General features: G+C 34.2%; 1 protein-coding gene across 2 annotated transcripts in view; it reads left to right on the top strand.

Moving 5' to 3' along the window:
* GABRG2 (gamma-aminobutyric acid type A receptor subunit gamma2) overlaps nt 1–21,799 on the top strand; it is a 96,674-nt gene extending 74,875 nt beyond the window's left edge. Inside the window, exons 7-10 of one of the 2 annotated variants that reach the window (XM_075209870.1) lie at nt 5,549–5,701; nt 6,518–6,723; nt 10,414–10,437; nt 15,816–21,799. In XM_075209870.1, coding sequence (XP_075065971.1) covers nt 5,549–5,701; nt 6,518–6,723; nt 10,414–10,437; nt 15,816–16,091 — 659 coding nt within the window. In that variant the 3' untranslated portion in view covers nt 16,092–21,799. The remainder of the gene's footprint in view (nt 1–5,548; nt 5,702–6,517; nt 6,724–10,413; nt 10,438–15,815) is intronic. The other variant, XM_075209871.1, reaches the window with a different exon arrangement.
* The last annotated feature ends 232 nt before the right edge of the window (nt 21,800–22,031 follow it).

Here is a 22,031-nt window from a genome sequence, read left to right as displayed (position 1 = left end):
GGTTCACTTTTGTAATTAAATGTAATATTTCCCTTTCAGTATGCTTTACGTTCATCGTTGTAAGATGGGAATATACAATGTGCAAGACTGCCCTGGAAGGCTAAATTTAGGGTTGCTTTATAAATCTAATCTAATCTTTATATTTAGAATTTGTGACAGAACCAACAGCTTAGATCAGCTAGAACAGTTTACGTAACAGGATGAGTATTCTTAGACTTTTCACCAAGTATATTTAACTACATAAGACTGCAATACCAGGTTATTTTTACATACTTTAGAAATATCTCATCAAAACTTTTGCAATATGAGAAAATAGTTTAGTAGATCACACCACTGTGCTAGTTATATAATATGTTAGCTGTAAACAATAAGTGTAATAACAGACAGCTGTTGCAACAGTTCCATAGTTGGAAATGATGAAAAAAGACACTGATCCGATTTATTGTGTTGTCCAGAGAAAGGCATAGAAAAATTAAAAACGACATCAAGACGTCCTAGATCTGTACATCATTACAGATAAGCGATATCTATATTTAATCTGGTACGCATCAACATAATCATAAGGTGTTTGGTACTGGGATTTACTCCTAAACAATATCACACTATTGTTGTCTTTCACATGTCTTTTGAATATGGTGTGGAGACCTGAACTATATCCAGGTACAGTCTGCGAAGATCACAACTTTAATACACTTTATCAAGAAAATATCCGGTACACACATATACTATCACCCCTTATTTTTGGCTATAGTTCCAGAAACACTACACTATCAGGCGCTTTGCTATATTTACTATAATATATATATATATATATATATATATATATATATATATATATATATATATATACATCATTACGGACTGCAATGTCTTTGAACTCAAACACATACACTTAATATGTTGTTGTTCCCCTTTTGCAGTGAAAACAGCTTCTTCTTGGAAGGCTTTCCACAGGTTGTTGGAGTGTTTCTGTGGGAATTTGTGCCCATTCATTATGTAAACCATTTATGAGGTCAAGCACTGATATTGTACAAGAAGGCCTGGCTCGCAATCTTCCTTCCAGTTCATCCCAAAGGTGTTTGATGGGGTTGTGTGGGCCAGTCAAGTTCTTCCACACCAAACTCATCAAACCATGTCTTTGTAGTCCTTGCTTTGTGCACTGGGGCATAGTCATGTTAGGATAGAAAAGGACCTTCCTCAAACTGTTGCCACAAAGTTGGAAGCATAGCATTGTCCAAAATGACTTGGTATGCTGAAGCATTAAGATTGCTCTTCACTTGAGATAAGGGGCCTAGCACAAACACTCCTCCGACCTTCACAGTTGGCATATTGCTGTCAGGCAGGTAACGTTCTCCCAGCATCCACCAAACCCAGACTTGAAAATCTGACTGCCAAATAGAGACGCGTGAGTCGTCACTCCACAGACTATGTTTCCACTGCTCCACAGTCCAGTGTTGGTGTGCTTTACACCACTCCATTCGATGCTTGGCATTGGTTTGGGTGATGTGACGCTTGCATGCAGCTGCTCAGCCATGGAAACCCATTCCATTAAGTTCCCGCTGCACAGTGTTTGTGCTTACATTAATGCCAGTGGAAATTCAGAACTGTTTAGCTATGGAATCAGCAGAGTGTTGTTGACTTTTATACACCATGCGCCTTAGTTGACATTAACCCAGCGCTATGATTTTATGTGGTCTTCCGCTTCATGGCTGAGTTGCTGTTGTTCCTAAACACTTCCACTATGTAATAATATAAATTCTAGTTGACCGTGAAATATCCAGCAGGGATCAAATTCATGAACCGTCTTATTGCAAAGGTGGCATCTAATGACAGTACCATGCTTGAAGTCACTGAGCTCTCCAGAACGACCCATTTTGTATCACAAATGTGTGAAAATGGAGACTGCATGGCTAGGTGCTTGATTTTATACACCTTTGGCAATGGGTCTGATTGAAACACCTCAATTCAATAATTAACAGTTGTGGCCAAATACTTTTGTCAATATAGTGTGTATATATATATATATATATATATATATATACAGATATATATTCATGTTTTATACAGATATATGTTTGTACATTTATGTTATATATATTAGAGATGTGCACGAACTCCCATGTTTTGGTTTTTGTTCTAAGCGTTGTTAGTTATTTGGTTTTGGTTCTGGTTTTGCCCAAAAATCATGAAAGGTTTTGCTTTTGGATCTGGATGTAAATAAAAATTGTGATTTTTAGCTTTTTTAGATTTCCTATATTACTATTTATATCATTAGCATTCATTTACAGTCATTTACAGTTTATTTTCTAATGATCTCTCCACAACTTTCCAAACTTTCACAAATTTTGGCAAAAGGCTGCAGCGAGCTGGCTGGCTAAATTTATTGACAGAGCAGCAGCATAAATACATGATAGTTTAATAAAAGATAAAATCTCTAGACTAAAGGGGAGGGGTCTGTCCGGTCCTCACTAGTCTGTCCAGGCCCCTTACAGTTGCACTGCCTGTACAGACCTGAGCGCAAGACCCACCCTTTATAAAGGGAGAGCTCAATGTGCCTTCTTGTGTGTTAGCGTGAACTGAAGTCAAAGGAAACATTTTGAATTGACGGACACAGTGACATAACAGTTATGGAGGAACACACTGGCAGCTTCTGTGTCTGACATGTTGAAATAGCTGTGGGTCAATATCTAGCCTGTAAGCTCTGTACAGTGAAGACTGTTTAGATGCTAGATATCCTGTGCCACTAATCTTACATGATTGTTAAGAGCCAGTATTTTCTAGCAGATTTTCTACAGCTTGATGGCGTCACAGATATTTTCACGGTAGCACAATAACATGGACAATCGAAGTCTGCCGTAGGTGTGAAACATGTAGAAAAGAAACCTCTACATAACTTTACCATCCCTAAGATAAAAAGAGATACTGAAAAAGACTGTTGTGCTCATTGTATGCCAAACCAAATAGAATTCAATGACATCCTGAATACTTTCAATAAGGAAAGACTAAATATGGGCTGCAAGCTGAAGTTGTTGTGGAATTGTTTAGAAATTAGTTTGTTATCAATAAGGGTTTAGAGCAATACATTTTTGAAAAGAGAACAGAAATGAAGGAACTTGGAATACATGGAAGAGGAACAAGTTCTGTTCCTGGTGGTACCAAGCCAAGTAGCAACACATATTTCTGTGGTTTGACTGAAGGAAATTTTGCAACAAATGTGCTGGACAATCCAGAAATGGGGGTTTATTTGTTCTGACATATTGATGTTGCACTGAATTTTGCTCACCAGAGATATAGGGTTTCAAACCTATTGGTTGCTATTAAAGTGCTGTGTGGCAAAGTTAAGAAAATTAGCTCAAGCTTTGCAAAGAAAGTAACCTTGGATCCAACTCCAAATTTTGACAGTCAATTGCCGTTTTAACTTTCCCCTGCAAAATCGCAGAATATTGGCCACTTGCAAAATCCACACTTTAATATATTTACCTCCTGGAGTTTTATTGCAAAATGTCAGCAGTATTAGTCCAGATCTAGGTGAGAAAATAAAGAGGGTTAAAGAGAGTGATGTGGGGGGGACTATTTAAATTTAAATATTTTTAAAATAGCTGTGCATTTAATTGATATTTTTCTCTTGTGCATTACAGGTCCCATTACAGGTTCCCAAAGTACCAGCATGCAAAGGTAGCCATGGGTATGCTGGCGCTTCTAGTACTGCAAGCATTAACATGTCCAACCACATAGTGGCATCCTGAACATGCTGGGACCTGTAGTGCACTATCAACAAAATGATTATATCTATTCTTTACATATTACTCCACACCAGGGAAATGGGAAGAGCCCTAGTGCCATTCAGCAAATGACTTGTTAATCTTTATTTTTTTGTGGGCCATATCCCTAGTGAACTCAGCCCCTACTGTCTAGAGCTGGTTGTCACTTTGGTGGGTTTCTATAGTGCCATCAGCCCTGGCTGGCATAGCCTAGGGCTGGTTTAGCTTTTTCAGGGAGTCTTGCACATTGTTTTTCTTTTATTATATTTATTTATGGCAATTGCAAAATGCAAACTGATAATGATCATCAATATGAATTTTACACCATTGGGGGAAACAGCTGCAACAGATCTCCTAGAGGCATATCTACTGCTGCTTCCTACTCTACATAATATGTAAAGAACATTAACAAACTCTTACTGTACTCTAGCTATGTTAGCATACCCCTTCTCTCTGAACACATAGAAAGATACAACAGGGAGATACGTCTCAGTCTACTCACAAACTCACACATAATACTTTCTACTGATCATGTGCAGTAAATAGAAGTATGTTTTGTGCTTCCACATTGGACTTACATTCAACTCTGCATGAGCCGTTGTATATGGAAATATACAACAACGTATAATGATGACAGATTTCTTGGTTAAAGGCAAAATATAGAGGAATTCATCATAGAACAATCCTACAAGCTTGTTTAAATAACTCTAAATTTTAACTTGGAGGGGGTTAATATATAGTTCTATGATTAATATATTGTTTAGTCGTAGCCTACATGACTTTCTCAGTACATGGGCAAAAATGTCTTGCATAGCAATTTCAATTCTGTATAATTAGAAAAATAAGCAATATCTACATTTAAACACAATACATTTTTTTGCATCTATTTCACAAACTGCTGAAGCTTTGAAGAATAGGAATAGGTAACATATGCTTATGTTACATTTTCTTCTAGTCACACATCTTATTATTTTACCATTATACAAGAAAAAATAAATAATTTGTTTCTTATAACTGTGTTAAATTGGGGGCTTGTACCACATAATTAATCCTAGAAGGAAAGAGTGTAGTTTCTTTTACATAAGCATATTTACTCATGAATTGCTCTGCACTGTGTTATATACAGATTTAACCAGTGGTCGAAGTGAAAATTTAAAAGTGGAGGTTTGACATATGTAATGTGAATGTAAGTGAATGGAATTTGATAGTTTTGCAATGAAGGCAGAAGGAGAAGTGGTGGTAAGGTAAGGCATACCACCATATACACAGCCACTTCCACCAAAGGATTTAACTAATGTTATCTAATTGTATAATTGTGGAACTATGTGTTTCCATTTCATGTGATAATGAAATAACATTTTTAATGAATTTTACAAAAAAGAAAGTATGGGCGCTTAGTTCAAATAATTCATAATGTTGTCCAGAATTAGTTTTTGATCACTGTTACTGTTAATTGTGGTATTTGTTAATGTAGGGTCTAAAATTAACTCCAGACATTGGTGAAAAAAACAATATTTATTGAAAGTGAATACCATATGTTATTTATTTTATTTTTATTATACATTACATTTAGAAGAACAATGATGGAAAACACAACACTGGTAGATAGACTTGATAGACTAGTCAAGCAAAATGAGACTACTACACTGTTTGTCCATTGAAAGCTATGGACTAAGTTCTGTTTTTCTTATTTCATTGTGATAGGCTAGATGTGCCATATGTCAATGTCAGATATATTTTTAGTTTCATTTAATGATTACTAAACATGCATGTCTGTTATTTTGCAGGGGACTATGTTGTAATGACAGTATACTTTGATCTGAGCAGAAGAATGGGTTATTTCACAATACAGACTTATATACCTTGCACGCTTATTGTTGTTCTGTCCTGGGTGTCTTTTTGGATTAATAAAGATGCTGTCCCTGCTAGGACATCTTTGGGTAAGTAACAATTTGCTAACTAATTCTACACATTTAAAGATGTAAAAATATCACAACAATAATAACAACAACAACAACAACATAATAATAATGGTAATAATAATAATATTAATAATAATAATAATAATAATAATAATTATAAGTTTATAGTATATACATGAACACAAAATAAATTGTACCACTGTGCATGTGCCTATTTGAATTAAAAGGCCTTGTACAATCATTACAATTTTTTTTACTTATCAATGATTTTCTTCTAATGGACTAAAAACATAAAAACAGAGGGCCTGAGTAATTAAGGAAAGTAAGGCAAAAAAAGGAGTAAATATTCTCACGTACAAACCATGCTACAATGCAAGGGGTGGAAATTAGTTTATTATTTTACACATAAGTTAAATATAGGGTGTTTTTCATCTAGCAAACAAGTACTTGATAGCCTTATTTTTCAAACTGAAATTTAAAGTTGATCTAGGACATGCCCGACCCAAACTATAAATCTGTCCCCACATTTTAAATTTACCTCCCCCTCTAATGCAGCATGGTTTTGTTCAGGTGAAAAGTTATTCCTTTTTAATGCTTTGCTCTCCTTAATGACTCAGGCCCAGAATATCCACTGATCCTCTCTCTCTCTCTCTCTCTCTCTCTCTCTCTCTCTGTGTCTCTCTCTCTCTCTCTCTCTCTCTCATTTTATAAGCTATTGCTTTGCTATACTTTAGACTACTGCCTTCATGATTTTCTCCAAGTCACTCACATACTAAGATTCATTTGCTCTTTCTAGAAAACATAAAATGGACATGTTTATTTTCTGTTACCCAGGTATAACAACTGTTCTCACAATGACAACTCTGAGTACCATTGCTCGGAAATCTCTACCTAAGGTGTCCTACGTGACGGCAATGGACCTCTTTGTCTCAGTATGCTTCATCTTTGTATTTTCTGCATTGGTGGAATATGGAACTCTCCATTATTTTGTCAGTAACAGAAAGCCAAGCAAAGACAAAGAGAAAAAGAAGAAGAATCCAGTGAGTATACTAATAGAGAATCTTGTTTTCAACACGCTGTTGATATAAAACCACAGGACCTGGTTTTAATACTAATATTATCAATTTATAAGTGTATACATGAAATTATCAGTCTCTTGGAAAAGGAAACTGCAAATGATTTTCAGTCAGTATTGTGTTAAACAGATCAGCAGTATCTGCAGAATATATTACTTATGCCCCATATAATTTTAATAAATTGGTAAATATAAACTCAAATGTTCTATTTGTCAGCTCACTTCAGATATACTATGATATTATTGCTATATTTGACAGCATCGGTATAATTCAACAAAGTGTCCCATGCGATTGTCTTGCTCTTTTCTTAAAGCCATTCAAGTTTCAAGGATGATATGATTCTAATCACAAAGATTTTACAAAAAGCTCAGCTTCATCTAACTAATAGAACCTGGGGGACTGCAGTACCCCTGTCATATTCACTGCCTCTTTTTCGGCTATGATGATGTACTGTTGAATTTAGAAAGACACCAAGGCTTAGCCTGGTTGTAGCTGACTATATGTGCGCTGCTGTTAGTCTAAGTCAAACCCTGGCTGAATTTTGGTCACATCAAAAATCTCCATGTTATTATGCTTCTATAATGGAGGAAGTGGGATGGAGGCTCCAGGATTTGGACCCTGAGGTTCTACAAATTGGGATAAATGTAATGGAAAAATAATAGAGACTGGAGATTTCCTCTAAGATAACTGAATATTGAAACTCACCCTCCTCTCTTTCTGATGTTTATTATCAATAAAGAAAAGCACAAATCTAAGTGGATGAAAGTTATTTTACCTGTATAATGCAAAATCATTTAACGGCAGCATTTTCAAATGTATTGTTAATGTTGATAGTTTTAACTACATCCACACTGAATGAGAGCTAGTTAAAGCATTCCAATATTATATGTACACAACAATGATTACATATTAACATTTAATCCTGTTCATCATTTAGGCTTTCTTCTCCCAATCAGTCCGTATCATCAATTGATGAACCACATAATTTAAAACATATACATCAAAGCACAATATTTCTCGTATTACCACACATTACATTAATAGTCCTCACATTTAATATAACAAAATAAGATAATAAATGATTAACATCCACTTGCTGCTACTGTACATAAATAGGAGCAGAAGGAGAGCAAGGTGAAATAGAGATCGAAAGGGGAAGAGAGGAGCAGATGGGAGGGAAGGGGATTAGCAATGAAAGAGAGGACAAAGGAAGAGACGGGAGGAACAGGAGGGGAGACAACCAGGCATTAAGGAGGACTAGCAGATTAGTCTGCTGCCCTGACTGACTGTGCACCCTGTCTGCCTTGACACACAGGGAACTGAGTCAATTAGGGGATGTGGCTGATCCCCACAGACATCAAAAGTAGACATAGTAGGGTGGCTGTCCTGACAGAGTGAGCTACATGGGGACTCACAGGCTTGTGGTGCCCACAATTGGATTTTCTTACCACTCTGGTGGGCCAATCTGAGCCAGTTAGCAGATACCTTCATTTACAATCCTGCTTCTACAATTTCACTAAGCAGTTCTATGTCTCCAGATAAATGGAAGACCCAAATATCCTTGTTGTTCTAGTGTTGAACCTATGTGAACATTGGGTGGACCAGGAAAGTACTCTCTTTTTCTGCTACATAGAGGATGTAGTCTTCTCCTTTATAGCCTTAATATTTGTTCGTAGCATATTTCTGGTATTTACAAGATGCTACTGAAAAAACTGCATTACTTTTAACTTAACCCCCAAATGACTGCAGTTCTGCTAAAGAATACCGTATAATTGTTCTACTTCACTATAAACAGGTGAAGATCCTCACACATGCTTAGGTCATTGTTCAGATACAATCTCATACAGGTGGAGAAGTTGATCCTGCAGGCATTTGAATTACTGTAAGATGACTGGTCCTGCACATGTGTATGCATCTGCCAATCCACTCAATATGTTTCTGCAAAGCTGTCAAATTGCTTAGTTACAAAACTCCCCCTCCAAACATGGTAACTTGCTGCAGAGCAATGCGAGAGAATGTAGTGGTGGATTTATTTAATAAAGATGAACACTCCAGTTATTTCATGTATACTATTCACATGAGTATTATGCAGCTAAATAGTTATTTTCAAACAGTGGCTTTATTTGCTATTTAAGTCACTTGAATGTCTGCTGATCTAATCTAAACCTTTTAAAGTTCATTGTTGTACATTATTTTAAAAAGAATAAAGATTATTTTATACTCCTCTAACATGCATTGCTAATATATTGTATAAATAAAAATTGACAGCATTTTTAGTGGTAGAAATATTTTTTATTAGTAAAACCACTTAAAATAACAGTGGCTTTATTTGCTATTTAAGTCACTTGAATATCGGCTGATTTAATCTGGATTTTTTATAGTTCATTGTTGTACATTATTTTTAAAAAAATAAAGATTATGTTATACTCTAACTTGCATTGCTAATATATTGTATAAATAAAAATTGACACCAATTATAGTGGTAGCAATAAGTTTTTATTAGTAAAACCAGTTAAAATAACCCACAATCACATATTAAACAAATACCTGTTCGCATTGTCACCTTAACTGGTATGGAGAAATAATCTGTATTTATAATTAATATTAAATTGGTGGTATAGCATTTTAGTGTGTCAGAATATGGTAGATTTATAAAAAGTTCTAAAAAGTAGAGGTGTTGCCCATTGTAACCAATCAGATTCTAGCTATGATTCAGTTTGTACCTTCTAGGAAATGAGAGTTAGAATCTGATTGTTTGCTTTGGGAAATGCCTCCACTTTTCATATTGAGTTGGCTTGAAAAATCAACCCTTAAGTAAATTTTGCCAAAAAACACCTTTAACGTGAATTACTTAATTCAGTCCAGGTTATACCACCAAAAATAGAGGATATAGGTATTGAAAAACAGGAGCAGAATAAGGTGTCCTGATAGATTTAGGTCATGTTGGTAAATGTTTGTATGCATGGAATATTGTAAACTGCAAAATATTTAAGTTCACATTCAATTTAAGGGAGACGAGACCGTAACTAGTAGAACCTATAAGCCGTGTACCAGAACTGCTGTTGTTTGGGAGGTACTCCCACAAGGTGACTCAGTGAATTGCTTCTTCTACAGGCATACAGCCTGGAGCAGAAAGTATATAGTTTGAATTGAATGGCTATTAATACAGTTTATTGGAGAAGCCACAGTAGTCATCCAATTAGCCACATTGACTCAATGAATCAGCGCTGAGCTGATTCATCGTCAAGTCTGTATACTTTTAAACTTTTCTTGGAGTTGAAATTGGTGCTGGTGTCAATTAGGGGACAATAGCTACCAAACAATGGGGATCCTAAGTACCGAGTCCCCAGTGTTCGACTAGCTTTGAAGATGGAAGTTTATTGACCAAAATGTATTATTTTCATAACGTTTTCCTTTAACAAAACTGTCAAATGTTCTCGAACTGTTAGTGTTAGGTTATTCATAAAAGCATCTTCTACCTGTTTCTGTTATACATTTATATATTTTTTTTGGTTTTTTTGTTTTATTTATTTTTGCCTTCCCATAACTATATATGTTGAAATGCTGTGGTTTTCTTTTTGTTTTCTTTTCATTTTTCTTTTTTTTGTTTTACTCCTAAAATCTGATTTTCTTTTCTTATCTGTACAACAAAAGCTTCTCTGGATGTTTTCCTTCAAGGTATAATGTTTTTGGAATGGAAATTCACTGCATGTGTCTGCTGAATTGAACTATGAAAAACTAAATTCTGAATGGATTTTAGCGAGCTACTTGTTTAATGAAACACCATGAGATAGGAACTCATATGTGTAAAAACAATATATATATATATATATATATATTTATTTACAAAGTATTTTACCAGGTAGAAATACATTGAGAGTTACCTCTCGTTTTCATGTCCTGGAAATATATGTTATAATATTCTAAAGTTGATTCAGCAGCATTGACACAATGTCACTGGTGTTAAAAAAAATCTTATTTGATGGTATTCATTTAGTATTGGCCATCAGGCATAAGACAATTAATTTGTCATCCCATTTTCACTGCACTGCACAGACTAGGGGCCTGATTCATTAGGGATCTTAACTTGATAAACTTATTATTTCAGTCTTCTGGACAAAACCATGTTACAATGCAAGGGGTGCAAATTAGTATTTTGTTTTGCACATAAGTTAAATACTGACTGTTTTTTATGTAGCACGCAAATATCAACTTTAAATTCAGTGTACAAATAAGCTATCAAGTATTTGTGTGCTACATGAAAAAACAGGCAGTATTTAACTTATGTGCAAAACAGAATACTAATTTGCACCCCTTACATTGTAACATGGTTTTGGCCAGGAAACTGAAATAATAAGTTTATCAAGTTAAGATCCTTAATGAATCAGGCCCTAGACCTTTAAATGAATGATGCAAAAGTGTAAACTCACACATATATCATTTGCCACATTTTGCCAAAAGTTGAACATTATCTTCTAATTTGTTCTTATTTAGGGTAATATCACACTGGTGAATTTTCCACAGAAATTTTCTCAGTAACACTCATAGCTGAAAATCACTGATAATACGTTCATGTAGATATCCCTCAAATGTTATGAGCGGATGTCACTCCAGCAATTTCCCTCTACAAAATTGCTGGCAGTTGTTTCTGACAGCAATTTTTGCCTAGTGAATTACACTCTATTGGAGAAATCAGCTCCATTGAATTCAATGGAATTGTGACAATTACCTGGCATATAGAGCATATACATTGTGGTTATTCAATGATTTTAACTGTTTCTCGCTCTGCATGTCAAACCTCCAAAATGCTACAAAAATGCTCTATACTTAGAGAAGTGCTCTTCAGCAGCCAAAAATTATCACTCATCAATTGCACACAGTGATTTTCCACTGTAAAAGCCAGTTTGAACTACCCTTAAAACAGATAATAGCTGCTACCACTGATGCTGCAGAACACCCTGTACATTACTGTCAATGTCTCCAATGTTTTCATCATCAGTATGGGCGAATTTTTTGTATCAGATAAAGAGAATACATTATATATATATATAGATGAATAAATAAATATATATATATATATATATATATATATATATATACCTATATATCTAAAGAAATATATATATATATATATATATATATATATATATACATATGTTTATATATATCGGGATCATTTAACAGCATTTATGACTGTCAGCTAACACAAAATCATTCTTGAAAATTACTTGACATAATTGTAATTTTTATGACAATTTTCTAAATTATTTGATTACTTGACATAGTTTGCATAAAATATATTTCTGGGTAAGGGTTTTATGTCAATTAAAGAAAAAAAAATATTCGCCCATACTTTGCCAGTTTCACAATCTATTAAAAACAGCATTTTAAAAATGTACAATAATGTAATTTCATAGAATGCAATGGTTATATTTTATGTTTGCATTACAATTCAACTTCTGAGTTAAATAATTTCATTATCTCCCTCTTAAGAAATGTACTTAAGTGCTCAAGTAATAATTTTTTGCTTCATGTATTTTTTTAAAGAATGTTTTATAATGAACAGGTTTAGTCTACTTCATTATCTATGTGTTAAAATAATTAGCAACAATATTTTATGTAATATACTATAATATATATTTTTAGTTTTATGTTGCTGTAGCTCAATACATACCATGGACAGACAATATTGAATCTATAAGTCCCCAGTTGTTTCTATACTAAACCTCCCATGATGCTTATTAAGTTGCCCTCTGCAAAAAATAAACACGATAATGGCTGTAACTAATGAACCAATAAATAAACAGTGCTTCCACTGGAGAGAATTATCTAATTGTTTATGCAAGGAAATTGAATAACTGATCATCTATAGAGGAAAAAAAATATACAAATAGAAAACAAACTTCCAAATATAATGTTATCTCTATACAGCAATATTCTTATCCCTCATTTCTCATAAAATGGAGATTGAAATGCATTTAAAAACTTGTGTATAAAGTATCTTCTTATACATGTGAAAGTGGATAATGAACATTCCCGATTTACGTAATTCTACAATCTCTTGTAAGAGCAGCCATCATGATCACCTAGAGAGTTCTATGCTGCAAATAGTAAAAACAAAAGAAATTCTATGTTGAAAGAAAATTTTCACTCTTATTTTTTATATTTAAAATGTATTTAGTAAAGTAAGTAAAAAGTGGGTGAAAGAGCATCACGTGACTTGAGAGACAGACTTTTGCAGAGATCTGTAAGCATGCTGTGATCTACCCGGGAACTCTCTCTGTAAGGAAACTTGACTTGCACATTATTAAAATATTTGTTGCTACTGGGCTTTGAGCACTATTGTAATTTTCAGACATAGTATAGCTATCAGTATGGTGCAAGGTAATGCCAGTACAAATTTAGCAAAATAAACATGGGTTTCTGTTTTGTGACCTAAAACTAAAATATGTATGCTAAATTAGATAGAAACGTTCCTGAGATGTATACAGATAAGGCATGAGCAGGAACTTCTGATAAGAGATGGACACTTCATAAATAATTACCTAGAAAAGTAGACTTTGAATTACCTTTGCCATTTAAAAAATGTAAAATGTAATGACCCCACTTTATAGCGTGTCTAGATAATGAGTAATCAGTTTTCAGTACTTTTCCTATGTACATCAGACATCTTGTCTATGGGAATCATTAGAGTTGGACGTAAGTACATTTGTGGGGCATAAAATATGGTTTTCCTTAATGTATGTGTTTATAAAAAAAGTATCCATATTTAGATCTAAGCATATCCTAGAATTGTGTTACACTGAACATGGAGGTTTGGGCAGGGAGGGGGGAGTATATGTTAGGTACATTGATGATGTTTTAGAGGGAAATGTTTAACGGCCTCTGGCAATACGACCTAATGAAACTGGGACACATCTTCAGATACACTTCTTATGAGACATATATTTTGCAGGTAATATTATGCTCATTGTCTGTTTGCATATTGAACCCCCCCAGTTTTGCGGCTATATTATATAAAGTTGCGACCATCAATTCTCCTTTGGATTGATTTGTGTGTGCTATGCTTTCATACTGCCTTAGCTCACTAAGGTAGCCAGTCACATTTAGCTCTTTACGGAAATATGGTGTATTTTAATTTTCTCACATTACAATGTTATATATAGGAATGCTATTTTTTTTTAATTTCTAAAGTTTCAATGTATTTTTTATATATAATTATGGTTAATTGATAATACCAATTAAAGCTATTGATCTGAACACGAGCCAATTTTTTGTTTACTATAAAATCTTCCATATAATTAATATTATTATTATTATTGCACAAAATATTGCTTTTCTTTGCTGTTTATTTTCTCCCCAAAGATGGAACTTGTCAATCTCCCTTGAATTAGCTGCTTATTAGAGATGTGTCAAAATCTGTTTTTTTCTGAATCACCTGTTTAGCTTTTCTTCTGAATAGCACATTATGGGCTAGATTCACTAAGCTGCGGGTTTAAAAAAGTGGTCATGTTGCCTATAGCAACCAATCAGATTCTAGCTGTCATTTTGTACAAAGCACTGAATAAATGAAAGCTAGAATCTGATTGGTTGCTATAGGCAACATCCCCATTTTTTCGAACCCGCAGCTTAGTAAATCTAGCCCTATGTCTTTTCAGCATACACCCATTCTACAATGTTTGCTAACTGGTACCTGAGGTATCACTTTTAGCGGCCACAGTCTACAGAGGATGCAGTTTGACACTGGAAATTAATTGTTATAATTTGTTATAATCTGCTATTAGAGCTTGAGTTTAAAACTAGTAATACAAAATTGCATTATCATACACTGGAACTGCTATTACATAGCTATTACTGCTTTCTGAGAAATGTAGTTAGACCAAGTGATGACAAAAATAAATCAATTATGTAATAACTGGAAAATGATATTGTGTTTGGCAGTAATTTCACTTAAATGTTTAAAGCACGTCTGGGGCCTGTTCACGGTAGATGATGCTGCTTTTTGGTTAAACCAAGCTGTGTCCTAGTGAGTCATTAGTTCTTAGCGATTTGATCGGCTGCATTCTCATGTACATTAGTTCAGCATGCACAATAGCTGCCAGCTCTGTATAAAGACAACAATTGTACTTTAAATATATCAACAATAGTAGAAGTTTTCAAAACCCTATGTGTGACGATTAGAGCAAAACTTAAGGCAAGTAGAATGTATGTTGGATGTACGTTGGATGTACATCTGAACTTTGTTTCGTTTAGTGATGCTTTCGATACCATAATCTTTCTGCATCTGTTTAACAGGAGCCTCATATCACTATTTAGTACTATTGAGGATTCTTTTCTTTACATTATCTGCCTCTCAGTCTGTGGCGTCCGGTCTGCCCTCTTTTCACCTCCTCACATAATGACACTGCCCCTGTCACATCCAGCTTCCTTTAGTACACTCATCTACTGAAATACTCTGTGGTGCGGGGAATATTCAGATAATCTCATTGGTTTACAAACTGGGGACATCCCTGCCTAGCAGATGAAGTGCACATTAAAAAACTAGTTCCAAGTCACATACTTTTACTTACCACTAAGAAACAATAACTAAACATTGAACATTTATACATGAATTCATTGGGGCATATTCAATTGTCCGCGTTACTTGGAAAAGTAACGCGACTTGCGCACTATTACCATTATTACGGTATAGTACGCGTAATTACCGGTATTATGGTACCTTTAATGCCGGCTTAGAATTACCGTAAAAGTGGTAATAGTTTTAACGCTGTGTTACTTTTGCAAGTAACACGGACAATTGAATATGCCCCATTATGGTACAATATGTGGAATGAGAATGAGCCACAAAATACACTGGGATCTGTAAAGTCACAGCATAAATGACTTTCTCAATATCTAAAACCTTTCTATGTTTTAACTTTGATTTGTATTTATTAATCTGGCATCAAATGTAAAACCATAAATTTGTACTGCTCATTCTTTATTTCATATACTAATGTAATAGATCGAATGATTTAACTATGTATTTGTTGTCTTTCTTCATGATTTGATAATAGGCTCCGACCATTGACATCCGTCCTCGTTCAGCAACTATTCAGATGAATAATGCTACACACTTGCAAGAGAGAGATGAAGAGTACGGCTATGAGTGTCTTGATGGTAAAGATTGTGCCAGTTTCTTCTGCTGTTTTGAGGATTGCCGAACTGGTGCTTGGAGACACGGAAGAATACATATTCGTGTGGCAAAAATTGACTCCTACTCTCGAATTTTCTTCCCAACTGCTTTCTGCTTGTTTAATTTGGTCTATTGGGTATCTTACCTTTATCTATAAAAAGAAACAGAAATCTACTACGGAAATGGATGCGCAACACAGGCCTTATAAAACGTAAATAATTTCATTTATGGAGTAATATGGTTTGTGTATTGCACCAATGCACATTGTATCTTTTTATTCAATTTGCCGAGTGCCATAAGTTAGTATTGCTCATTAAAGCTGAGACGGTGGATCTGAGCTTTCAGATGTTGTTTAAGTCTTTAACACAGCATAAGCATTATAAGAAAATTGATTTTGCAGTAAGGATGAACAGATTAAACGCTTTAAGGAAATGCAGTATGGTATAGACACCATGCTATCATATTAACTTGCTGTGTAAAGGTATCATTCCATAGTACTTATTACATCGACATATTATTAACACGTCTACCGGAGCTAAGCTGAAAATATTTTTTCTAACATTACAAAATACTCACTGTCCAGTTGGAGAGCACATGTGAAACGATGTAAATATTTTATTACTTTAAACCCTGTAGTGCATAAGTTAATGCATGCAACCATTGGGGCCAACATACAGCAAAGGTACTTTGCCATACAGTGTTATGTTTTTTTTATATGTCTGCCTGTGCTATTTTAGGTAAATGATTATTTAAATTCATCTTAATTCCTCAGCCATAGTTATCTATGTTCTCATGCATGAAAACTGGTTTATTCTGCACTTTCATGGGTACCATTACATATGCCTTAAGGATATAAAAACAAAGCAATCTGCTTTTCTGGAACCATCCTCAATCAGTATTTTAAAATACCTGCCAAATGGAAGAGGCAGTAGAAAATAATATTCTATTTTATTATTAACCCATCTATACCCACTGTATTTAAAATATTTAGGGCTAGATTTACTAAGCTGCGGGTTCGAAAAAGTGGGGATGTTGCCCATAGCAACCAATCAGATTCTAGCTGTCATTTTGTACAAAGCACTAAATAAATGAAAGCTAGAATCTGATTGGTTGCTATAGGCAACATCCCCACTTTTTCAAACCCGCAGCTTAGTAAATCTAGCCCCTAGTCTTTTTTGCTTACTAGTGGGAGTGGGCCACTTGCAGTATAGCAGTTAATAGTTTATAAGAAGTTTAACATGTCTAAGAAATCCATTAAACTGAATTTTTGTCTGAAAAATAGAATCAAAAGTAAGAGTTTACAAGTTAATACTATATCAGCATCTAGCATTTTTGTAAATTATCAATACAGTCACTTATTTTGATGCATATTGTCTTGTGGCACAAGCAGGATTGCCAAGATTTTGTCCGTACAGGAAAAATGTTTGGCAAAAGATATCCTGACATAAGTAGTGAGAAGAGTTAAGGAGATCTTTAAGCTATACTCCCTAGTAATGATAGTAAAAAAGTCTGCTCTTATTTAGAAGAATAAACTTATTGGTAGTGCCCCCCGTGCTGGCCATAACATCCTATGCTCAGAAGTCTCAGCAGAATGACAGTGGTTATCAAGGCAGATTCTCTGCCAGCACAAGCCTGTGCCATGCCTTTAAATCCAGTAGATAAAGCATTGGTGTAAAACATTATTATGTCAGTGACATTACTCAGAAGTATATTCTTTTGAACAGAATGACTTATGTGAATGTTGACAAACTACAACAATTGGAGGCCATGGTAGACCATAACAGAGGGGTGGGTACCATAAGTATTTTAGTATTTAGTGCATATTTTTCTTTTACATTGGGATACATGTAAAATATCTGTACAGTGCCAAAATTACAGTCAAGACATTATAATAGACAAAGGAATATTGTATATACAATGAGGTAATATTAGTCACAGGTTAATCTGTATACAAAACACTAGATGCAACATCAGTATTTTATAAGAACTTGATAGAGAAGCTTTTACTTTTTATTTTGCTTAATGTTTTATTTCACAATTAACAAATATTTAGAAACATTTTTTCTTAGCAATTAGTGCATGATACAATGTGTACTTTTCTGTGTATTCTTACATCTGCTGCTGGGAGACTGGTGCTGAAAACAAAGTTGTGCCATGTTTTGTAGAAAACTGAGTCAATATATGATTTACATATTTTTTTTTGATTATTAATTTATTTTATTATCATAAATTGCTCTTGTCACCTATACTTATTTGCTATAATGACATAAGTCATGGAACATAGCTAATAGTTCAATGGAGGCAAACTATTCTTCTCTCCCTTTCCATTCCCCTCTCTGCAAACGTCCCTTTCCCTCAAAGCACTGGCAACCTCCTTATCCTTCTTACTTAAATTAACCCAATTAGACAAAAGTTCAGTCACTCATATCAAACTACTGTAATAATGTAGAATATCCTAACACTATTCCCTTTGCCCCTGAGTTTTCCCCTGTCAGATCTCAAGACTTCTCCATAAATGTCCTTCAACTTATGCATGCTGCCCTAATATATACTCTATTCATTGTATTTATTCATGGTTTAACTGGAGTACTAAAATTCCACTTTCTAAAGTTCCCATAGTTCTTTTAGAATTCCAGTGGGGGAATTCACTTGCCATGTTACTGCCAAAAGTATTGCGGGCTGCACTCTATTACCATTAATACAGTAATTTTAACCCGGATTTCATAGTAACGGTCCCAATTGAATCCCCCCTTTGATATCATTCAATTATCATTAGACCTTTAACTATAGGGCTATCAGGAATACAAGCACTACTTAATATATTCAGTGACAAATTTGGAGCAGTCTAATACATATTAGAACAATAAGTCTATGTCCCTACTTTGGTACCACTTCCCAACAATACACACATTATTGAGGTTGACCTTTCAGCAAGTATTTTTTTAATTGAAATAAAAATTGATAGGAATGCTTAACCACCAGAAATGATCCTCTTCCTCCCACTGTTTTCCTGTGAGTGTGTCCAGAGAGTAGTACTGTTGTATTAGAGGAGGTGGAGATACATAGATCTTCCCAGTATGTTTCCTGAGTAATCAGAAGCAATGATGGGCAGATTTATATCTGACCACGGCTTGCCTACCTCCTCTATGTCAGGATGACCGGTAGTGTTGAATTATATTAGGATGTCAGAAAGAACACTGCTTAGCTCAGATTTCAGAATACTGGACATTCTATTTAATGGACCCTTTAATGGAAATTATTATTAAGGTCCCATATGCTTCGGGTGGCAGGTGCTCTTTAAGATATTTTAATGTATCTGTTAACCATGCCATTCTGTGTAGCAAGGGGTAGCATTAAATATAGTATATCTAAGTAACCATATAAATATGTTTCTTCTATTTATTGTAAGCAGGATGTGATGTACATTGGGGAGTTAACATTATAAAACTAACTTAAAACATCTGTTGCATTTTATTTAGATTAGCTACACAGCTAATTAGTATAACCTTTCTGGTTTTTTTCTTGGAGGATAAATTTGAATAGACAATTCTAATACATATAAGAGGAATAAACAATTACATTTTAATTTGTTGCTTACCGGTAGTTGCCTAATCCATAATAACTTTTACTAACATGTTAATTTTTAAAGCCCAGATTATTAAATGATGAGTAATGTTAATGTGACCCTAGTCAGTAAACTGAATTTACCTAAAAGTTCAACTATTATAGTAAGTTGACTTTACTAGCTGGAGATAAGAGTTTTTTTTGTTGCACAACTTACTGTTGCAATGGTCGACAGTCTATCCCAAGCTTATGTTTACTTGAAACTTATATTTATAATTTGTATATGATTATGTAAAAAAAAATCAGCAAATTTGCATCAGCAAAGTATGGGAAATATTTCTCATTATAGCATGTTTTATAGTTGACCGATGTGACAAGTTATAGATAATGCTATGTAAATGGTTTAATAGTAAGATGACACCAGAGTTAATATCTTGACGGAAAATGCTTTACAATTCCAATTTCCAATTTTCAATGACCATTTAGTATCTCATTTATGTATAAGTTTACAAACTCTTATAAATACCATTGATTTGTTTGGTATTTTTACTAACACGAGACCTAGAGGTCAGCTTTGTGTCCAAATCACACAAGAAATAGTAATATGTTTTTGCTGATCTTTTATTATTGTTATGTACTCAATGTTCATTGCATGCCCCAGAGGTGTGCTATTTACCAATAATCAAAAGTTTATTAAATATTTCTGGCTCATCTTTTTGATAGCTTATATACCAATAAAACTGTTTATGGGGTCCGAACTATAAAAGTTATGCTGTAGACCATAACATTGGAAATGTTATTTTTTTCACCAAAGTGCACTAACACTATATACATTATTGATACACGCCTTGTTTTTAAGTCAATAGCTAGTAACCCCAATTTATTGCATGGTACATGAAATGTACTGGCATTCAATTTATTCAAGGTTCCATGGTATAATAATGGTAATTAAATTATGCTTATGATTTTTAAAAGACATAGTTCTGTGTTGTTCTGTTATTCAGCATGTGGCTTATATATATACTTTTAAATATTTGGCCCAGTCTGAGGGATTTAATGCTGAACAATATTGTTTTGTAGGAAAGTCTAATACTGTTACAAATAAGATGAATGATTCTATACTATATTCCTGAGATTGATTGAAGCTTTGGTTGCCTTTTGAGAGCGTAACGCTCCTTAAAGGCATAATGCCTTGATAAACTTGTACCAATACAATTTCTCTGATTTTTTTTGATGAGGTATTATGATCAAAAGATCAGAGAGCACTTGCAATGTAAAAACTTTCTTTTTCTTTCCCATAAATGATATTTTTGTCCTGTTACATGTTCTATGTAAATAGACATACTAAGTGTTCAAGACTATATAAAGATGGATGGTTATGACTTTTTTTTTATAATACAATGATTAAGAAAGCATTGTATACCTGTAAATGTTGTTGTTGGTGTAAGTTATGTGTTACATGTGATATTTAATCATTTTTGTTGTAAAAAGAGCAATATTCTGAAATGCTGCTTTTTGTTTCAAAGCAAATGTAAACAGATTGATTCATTTATTAAATTGTGTGGCCCTATAGTAAATTTTCACTATGTATAAATGAACTGTGAATTATGCATCAATTATTTGATTTGAGTACAATACTATTAGAATGTAATCAGGTGCATACTTGGTATTTACATTCTAATGAATACACTATTAGTTCATTCTAATATATCTCTACTTTTATGGTTTCCTATTAAAACATTTTGGGATGTGGTAATCAAGTATTATTTACATGTAAACTGCATAGCTATATAGAAGGTTTCAGTGCACCTGTTGCCTACACACGTAGAGGAGCCAGCCATTTTGTAAATGCAGTCTATCATTTCACTTGAACTGGTGACATCACTGAGGCACTTTGCATTCACATAAATGGTTAGTCTCCACCACAAAATGGCTACCTCCACTGTATATAGGTGACAGGTTCATTTTAACTTCCCAAGTGACAATATTGACCGTTCCATCAACAGCTGAGCAGCATTTCAGTTGAAAAATTCACAGCTGTGGACACAATTTGTTGCAGTTGACTTGCCCCCTTAAGTGATGTCACATAAGCGGGTTGAACTAAAATGTAATTGCATAATTTGACCACACTGATCATAATTATAGTGCATTATAGCAAATATCTGATGAACTAATCCTAGAAAAGCTCTACTGATAAGAAGCTATGCTCAGGACATTATATTTTTCAGTTTCTCTCTTCAAAGAAACCACTTTTATTTCGGAGGTATGTTCGTACAAATAAATGTATATATTGCAACAAAATCTCAGAGTCAATTGAATATTTCGTGGTACTCCTGCTGTCCTGTCTCATATTGCAAAAACATGTAGCAACATTTCTTAAGCATGAAAAACACAATCATTACCAAGTGCAGTCTGCTTCCGGTGACGCTAAGAGACTGTGACATTTCATTGTCTTGGATAATATGACAAAAATACTGTACAGGAAGACATCCCTGCCCTTGTGTTTGTTTAAAATGTATTAAAAGGGCACAAG

This window comes from Mixophyes fleayi, chromosome 4 (genome assembly GCF_038048845.1).
Source record: "Mixophyes fleayi isolate aMixFle1 chromosome 4, aMixFle1.hap1, whole genome shotgun sequence".
In the NCBI taxonomy this organism is placed as follows: Eukaryota; Metazoa; Chordata; class Amphibia; order Anura; family Limnodynastidae; genus Mixophyes; species Mixophyes fleayi.
This window is presented reverse-complemented; position numbering and strand designations above follow the sequence as displayed.